Source organism: Dreissena polymorpha, chromosome 10 (assembly GCF_020536995.1).
Source record: "Dreissena polymorpha isolate Duluth1 chromosome 10, UMN_Dpol_1.0, whole genome shotgun sequence".
Taxonomy (NCBI): domain Eukaryota; kingdom Metazoa; phylum Mollusca; class Bivalvia; order Myida; family Dreissenidae; genus Dreissena; species Dreissena polymorpha.
Window position 1 is genome coordinate 61,284,582 of NC_068364.1, and position 8,467 is coordinate 61,293,048.

An 8,467-nucleotide genomic window follows, 5' to 3' on the forward strand; every position below is an offset into this window, starting at 1 on the left:
TACCGGTTCCAACAAAGTCACGTGTGTACCAATCGCGTTCGACCTAAATACGGACTGCTTGATATCCCTTTAATAACATATTGGTTGCGAATTTCGTCTGGCCTGGAGTATAGTCACGGGTGTTAAACGTGATTGGTAATTTATAAAGAAACATGAAGAACAGTCTACTAGAAATAAATACAAGCAATGGAAGAAACAAACAACAACCGCGTTTAGAGCATAACTTTGGTCGTGAATGAGATTGGAACGTATATCGATCACTAACACTCACCGCGACGTGCGCGAGATGGCACTGAATAAGCTGATTGCGATTGGCTTAGTCGGAAGCAACTGCGGACCGAAGCAAAGTAACAGTTTTTGTTAGGATGCATAAACAATGGTCGGAAATAATGCGGCGATAGCGTTGGTTGCCATTGCAACGTGCGTAGTGTTCCATTTGGATCGAGGTAAATAGTTCTGTCACTACAAGCTTTTGTCTTAATGCATATTATGGTGTACACATTTAAATATACGTTCACTTATTTTTTTCCAAAATTAACTGCACATGCATTAATTATATTATAGCTTTTAAACATTGTGCGATAAATAAATTAAAGTCCTTAAAAATATTTGCTAAACGTCATACAATGTAATCGTTCTTTAAAATACCATGATAGATTATAAAAGCCACTGTATTTATTTGATTTGATACAAAACATTTAATTGTATTTATATAAATATTTGTCTTTCAATAGCGTATATATACGACTACTGGGCAATGTGTGCATATGAGCCGCGTTTTGAGAAAACTGACCTTAATGCATAAGCGTAAAGTGTCGTCCCAGATAAGCCTGTGCAGGCCGCACAGGCTAATCAGGGACGACACTTTCCGCTTTTATGATATTTTTCGTTTACAGAAAGTCTCTTCTTTGCATAAATCCAGTTAAGGCGGAAAGTGTCGTCCCTGATTAGCCTGTGCGGACTGCACTTTACGCACATGCTTTATGCCCAGTTTTCTCAGAACGCGACTCATATATATATATTTTCCACGTTATTTTCCCGTTAATTACAAATAAGTGTAATCATGCTGAATAAAACCCTAACCGACTGCGCAAGTTCAGCAAACATTGCGTTCGCGTGTTCTGTTGAATGTCCTTTTTAAATATGATATGGTAAAGGAGAAATTTAATATTTATACTTTATATATGTACTGAGTGGAAAGCTATACTGACAATCCATGTATATCTGATTATATCTGTGAAATCGTGTTGACGAGTGCGCCAAGTGTTGGCTGCAAAATTTTCGCTATGATAAAACGTTGGATTTTAGTGATTATCTGGACTTGTCGAATCTGGACTTTTGGCACAGTGCTACATGAACATATTGCAAATAATATTTGCTTATTTGTAGTAAGTTTTTCATTTTAATTAGAATTAATTAGATACATATAATCTCATATATGTAGTGTATATAACTTTATACTTTGTACATACATTGTTCACCTTTTAGTGAGCGAAAAATCAAGGAATTATGTCGTTCATTCATTGTGAAGGTGTGGATAGAAAATTGCTAAAACCGGACAATGAAACTCTTTCATTATTGAAATCATACAGTATCTTGAAATACAGTCGCCCCGGGCGGTAAACATAAGCTGAAACGAAATCAGGATATAAACCAGGGTGTTCACTTGGAGAATATTAAATTGATACCAATTCCTGCTTTACCGAGCTCTTATCTGAAGGCTACCAAATAAAACAATTTATTTTGATAAAATCCCCAAATAAATCTTGCGAGCTTGACCCTATTCTAACTTGGCTCCTGAAAGAATGCAAAACTGAACTGCTACCAATACTGACAAAAATCATCAATCTTTCGATGGAAACAGCAAGTGTGCCAAGATCCTTTAAAACATTACGTATACGACCTTTATTGAAAAAGCCCACCTTAGATAAAAAACAATACAACAATATCGCCCGGTTTCGAATCTGCCATATGTTTCAAAATTATTGGAGAAAGTTGTCAGCAAAAGAATTGATGAACATTGTACAGAAACCAATTTAAATGAATAAAACTAGTCTGCACACAGGAAGTTTCACTCAACAGAAACAGCTTTGTTAAAAGTTCAAAACGATGTCCTACAATCATTAGATAATAAAAATGTCACTGTCTTTGTTATGCTCGATCTCTCTTCCGCTTTCGACACCATCGACCACAAACCCCCTTTAAACCGCCACGAAGAACAGTTTGACTTTGCTGAGAAACAACTACAGTGGGTAGCTTCCTACCTATCTGACCACTTCCAAACGGTGAGCATTGACGGCAAGGTATCAGAACCAGTGCTGCTGAACTTCAGCGTACCCCAGGGATCTGTGTTAGGCCCAAAATTGTATACCATGTTTACAAAGCCTGTTGGGGAAATTTGCAAAAAGCATGGACTCGGGCATCACTTCTACGCCGATGACTCGCAGCTCTACCTTTCCTTCGAACCCACCGATGGAGCAGCCCAAAACGGAACACTAAATCGAGTTGAAAAGTGTCTCCAAGATATCATCTCGTGGATGAATAAAAATATGCTCAAACGTAACACCGACAAAACCGAGGAAATAGTATTTTAATGTCAAAACAACGCCAAGTACGTAGACGGGTTAACTGTTAGAGTAGGGGACTCGACAATTAAACCATCGCAATACGTTCGAAATCTCGGTGCTTGGTTTGATTCAAGAATGAACATGGAACACCATCTTAATGCTACAAGTAGATCATGTTTCGGTCAAATTAGGCAAATAGGTCATATCAGGCAAAATCTTACACCAAATGCCACACAATCCTTGGTCAATTCACTTGTTAAATCTCGACTAGACTATTGCAATGCACTGCTGTATGGAACGCAACAAGCAGCTATCAAGAAACTACAAAATGTTCAAAACACTGCGGTGCGTGTTATCACAACATCCCGCTATAGTCATATAACACCGATCCTAAAGGAATTACACTGGCTCCCAGTAGAAAAAAATAATTCACTTCAAAATACTTACCAATGCGTTCAAAGCCTTAAATGGACAATCACCTGTATATCTGAAAAACCTACTTGAAGTCTACAAACGAAGGCGAAACTTAAGATCAAAGAACGAAGCGACTTCATTAGTGATTACAACGAAGATTCAATCCGTATCATACGGAGAGCGAAGTTTCATGTACGCTGCTCCAAAACTCTGGAACTCACTTCCATCAAACATTCGAGGTTCTTCAACACTGAATTCCTTCAAAAAGGCACTGAAAACTCACATCTTTTTCCAATCTTAAGCAACATAAGCAGTGGTTCATTCCATTCATTATATATAATTTCAATCAGCATGCACTGTAATTACCCGGTAACCAATTTAAAGAAAGCATGCTTATTCCTTTGGGGGATTGTGGACTCGTGGTAATGGTGTCCTGACGTTTCCCTTGTCTCTGTTTTGTCTTGCTGATCTGCGTTATCTATGGTTACTGTGCATGTTTTTTACGTAGTACTTAAAGTTTTATATTTTATTATTTCATTAATTGTCTTATAGCTATACACATAGAGTAGTTTTTAGTGTCTTGTTGATCTTTCTAACCTATGGTTACCGTGCATGTGTTTACGTAGCACTTATAGAATAAGTATAATAGAGTAGTTTTATAGTATAATTGAGTAGTTTTGATCGCTTTCTTTTGAAACAGTGTTGCAAAATGTATTCGTATCTGTGATGCGTCAAATGTTCTTATGTAAAGCGCATTTGAACGTGCACTCTTGCATGAAAAGAGCGCTATATAAATCCGGTATAATAATAATTATTATTATAGAGTTGATAGTTTTCCTTCTCAACGAGAAATGTTTTCATTTGTTATCCTGTAGCATGGCGCCTTATCTCAACATCTAATAAGTCAATCAGCATTCCGGCAAACGCAATTACGAGCGGTGGAAGGTCGATCCATAATTCATATGAAAGTTCAACAGCCATATACCAGGATACTAATGGTTCCTTAATAACACCAAAGACATATTAACATTTAACACGACGGACTTGTTAAAGGGATCTTTTCACGCTTTGGTAAATTGACAAAATTGAAAAAAGTTGTTTCAGATTCGCAAATTTTCGTTTTAGTTATGATATTTGTGAGGAAACAGTAATACTGAACATTTACCATGGTCTAATATAGCCATTATATGCATCTTTTGACGATTTTAAAACCTAAAAATTATAAAGCGTTGCAACGCGAAACGATTGAATAATTTGGAGAGTTCCGTTTTTGTCGTTAAATTTTGTGAAACTACGAAGATTGCTTATATAAGGTATAAAATACGTCAAGTATGTGTACTTGGCGGAATAGCTCAGTAGGCTAAAGCGTTTTTACTTCAGGACTCCAGGGGTCACTGGTTCGAAACCTGATCCTGGCAATGTTCTTTTCCTTTTTTTAATTGTATTCTTGATTTTTTACTGGAGCTTTTACGATCCAATGTTTACATTTATCGATATAAAGCATTTAATGAATAAGTTATAAAAATGCCAAAATCTGTGAAAAGGCCCCTTTAAGTGTTCAATAATGGTGTACATAAATAATATTTGCCAAACCTAGATCCTTTTACATTTCTTAAAATACAGCCACAGTTGCCATGTTTTGTTGTTTCGGTTTATATATGTCGGCACGCGACGATCATTATTCCTATTACAAAACTGCGTCGTGTAATGAGCCGATACAGGCATTTCACAGTTAAAACGGGGCTTTACGAGGAAAATCAAACTGATGTAGAATATGTATTGATAGTTACACCGTAACAAAACATTTAAATAAAGTAACTCTTGCCCATGCCGAATATTATTAACTCGACAATACATGGATTCAAGTTCAAAATGAATCACGATATAGATTGATCACAAAAAGGCTCGAATTTACATGTTTCTCCCCTATTGACCATGATCGCGGCTACCGGTAGTTAATCTAAGGACTCGTAGGTCTCTTTGTAACGCGCATATTTCCACGCATTGTGAAAAAAGACAATCGCTAGCTTCATGAGTCATGCCGCCAACAGTTGTAATGAATTATATATGCCAATAGTAGTTATGAATTATGGAAAAGCCGGAACCGGTTATAAACATCAGTAACAATCATTTGTTCATTATGATTCAGACGACCAGTCGTAATTTATAGTTCAGTACAGTAGCCTATCACGAAAGAACAGTATTTCGTATGGGTATTTTCAAGAAATATGGCGGAATGATCTAACTACATGCACTCCGTAATAATTAATTTGTAACGAGAGAGAACGAGCATTTAAGATAAACTAAAACATACGTTAACGTGCATTTACAATTATTTATGATCGATTGCTGACCTTCCAGTTATGAACATAGGCAGTCGCATTTGGCATAGTTGATTTAGATGTTATACTTCACTAAGAACAAAATGAAGTGCAGACTTTAACTGATAGGACTTTTACATTTAATGACAAAATACATTTGATTGACTTAACATTCAATGGCAGACAAACCGTGGCATGTGCATTGAGCGAGAAATGATGGAAAGATCAAAATCAATAGATCCGTCTGCACATTTATTTTAAAGAAATTCTTGCAGTTCTGTAGTGAAACGCAGTCGCATCAAATATAACGTTCTTTTATTGTTAAGGAAAAAATTTATAAGACAAGGTCATTAAAATTCGACTAAAATTGAGTTAGAATTTTGAAGAACAATAACAACATAACTATTAATAACTCTCCCCATCATCAAGAATGTAAACTAATTCTACTCGCTGTCCGCTGTCATGTTTATTTCAATCAATACATGTGAATGCTTGTTTTCAGTTGGCGCTAGCTGTTGCCATGACGATGAATTCATCAACAAATGTCGCAATCACGCAGACGCCATCAACTCTTCGACAGACGCAACCGTCGTCTGCAGGTAAACACAAAATAAGTAACCTGTTTGCTATCATCGAGTCCGTGAAGAAAATGTCATTTCACAGTTAAGTTTGATTTGATATATCAACAATATAACTCGTTTCTAGTGCTGCAATTCATTTTTTTTAACACAGATATTTGAAATGTTTAAGGAATGCAACGTGTTCTACGTGCTTTTCGTTGAACAATTTGTGTCTTCTTCTGAGAAAACTAGGCACAATGCATGTGCGTAAAGTGTCGTACCAGATTAGCCTGTGCAGTACGCACAGGCTAATCAGGGACGACACTTTCCGCTTAACTGGATTTTCGTGTAGAAGAGATTTAATTAAACGAAATATACCATAAAAGCGGAAAGTGTCGTCCCTGATGAGCCTGTGCGGCTAATCTGGGACAACACTTTACGCACATGCATTATGCCCAGTTTTCTCAGAACGCGACTCATAAATTTAACGGTACACTTGTGATTGACTTTGGATTGTTTGCATATTTTAACCTTATTATGAAACGCGCGCACTGGTAAAACAATTCACCAGAAAAAAACTGCAGACAAATTGAATACAATCATCGAAATAAAACTTTGAAAATAAAACAAGTTAATAAGTTTTATATTTGTGAAATGCTATATATTTGATGTTTTTTGTAGTGTTAACATGACAGTTTAAACGTTAACATCGATTCTTGTGTTATTTTTTCCATGTTTAGGCATTTGCAGGATCTGTTTAACTGTGTGACTGAGACCACGCCAGAATGCATTGAACAGGCCGTGTTAAAATTTACAATTACCCTCCACGACCAAATCCGCTGTCATCCGTCACACGAGGACTACCAAAGATATCAGGAAGTGCAGGTCCGCGCATGCGCTAGCCTTGAAGAAGCCAATGGCAAGCAACAAGTCCTCGCTATGAACGGAAGCCATGGTGACCATGTCGCGCACAATAGCCACACGGTGGTTTATAATACCTCCGACGATCACACAAACGGCAGCGTTTCCTTGCAGAGTGCAAACGGTTCTGATAAACGAGGTAAGGACACGCGATACTTTTATAAACATGTATATTTTAATATTTTTTATCTAATGATATGTATCATTTTAACATACTCAACATATTGATATGATATGTATCATTTTAACATACTCAACATATTCCAAACCTGTCGAATGCGTATTAAGCAATATTAAACATACATGTTGATTTTTAATTGAATGTACTAGTATTTTACAAAGCATGCTTTAATGCGGTAAAAATTGATAAATACCACATCACTTACCACATCTAAACCCATGAACTTACCATTCCCTTCAGAAAAAAGATAAACACGTGAGTAAAAACTAAACAGGCAACGTAAAAATGCAATAAAATGAAAATTTAGTTACAGTGGAAAACGTTCTATCATAATTAGTTGGGTTTGGGGTGAAGAACTGAGAGCAAGGAGTCAGTTTAAATAGGCACCACGCGTTCAACACATGTACTTGTTGACAAAGGTGTTTAAAACACATGTCCAGTCACTTTTTTTACGTCTTACTAGTACCACCCATTGACTTTTTTTCAGGTACCTCGATTTTTCCAGCCATGGCGATCCTTTTAACTACTCTCTTTGGCATAGAAAGGTTAATTTTGTAAATGTGATTAACGCGTGTATAGGCGTCTCTGGACCTAAACTTCGATTGAAGTTTGAATTCATATCAATAACGTTTGGTTATGAAATGGAACAATTTAATTAAAAAGTGTATTACAGTTGTATATGTTTGCTGACAATACGGGTTACGCCTGTTTTGCTGATATATACCAAATAAAAATGTATTCGTGCGTCTCAACAAAAGACCTCGGACTCCAATGAGTAATTAATGACTCTTATAGAATATATGCTTACCAAACTCATGGTCTACGTAAGATCGTATCATGTGTATGCAAACAACAAGCGAGACTTGCAAACCACGCTTGTTTGTGATATGTATGCGTCTCTTTGCCAGACTGGTCTGGCAGATATGGCACCGAACTGAAAAATGATTGTATCACAATTGTTGAACAATCAATACCTTCGTAGTCATGTACTCTGTGCTGTGTCTAGACATTCTTAAGCAACCGTTTATAAGAATCATGAGCACATAGGGCGAAATCAGCCGATACTGATGAAGGGAGAATACATTCTTGTGGTAAATCAGCCGATACTGATGAAGGGAGAATACATTCTTGTGGTAAATCAGCCGATACTGATGAAGGGATAATACATTCTTGTGGTAAATCAGCCGATACTGATGAAGGGAGAATACATTCTTGTGGTAAATCAGCCGATACTGATGAAGGGAGAATACATTCTTGTGGTAAATCAGCCGATACTGATGAAGGGATAATACATTCTTGTGGTAAATCAGCCGATACTGATGAAGGGATAATACATTCTTGTGGTAAATCAGCCGATACTGATGAAGGGATAATACATTCTTGTGGTAAATCAGCCGATACTGATGAAGGGAGAATACATTCTTGTGGTAAATCAGCCGATACTGATGAAGGGATAATACATTCTTGTGGTAAATCAGCCGATACTGATGAAGGGAGAATACA

The 8,467-nt window shown here is 36.8% G+C and overlaps 1 protein-coding gene across 1 annotated transcript; it reads left to right on the forward strand.

Moving 5' to 3' along the window:
- The first annotated feature begins 313 nt into the window (after positions 1-313).
- On the forward strand, positions 314-7,721 carry LOC127847727 (uncharacterized). Its single transcript, XM_052379827.1, has 4 exons — positions 314-446; positions 5,805-5,901; positions 6,603-6,922; positions 7,452-7,721. The coding sequence occupies exons 1-4, from the start codon at positions 377-379 to the stop codon at positions 7,520-7,522; spliced, it is 558 nt and encodes a 185-aa protein (XP_052235787.1). The 5' UTR covers positions 314-376; the 3' UTR covers positions 7,523-7,721.
- Positions 7,722-8,467: the final 746 nt, after the last annotated feature.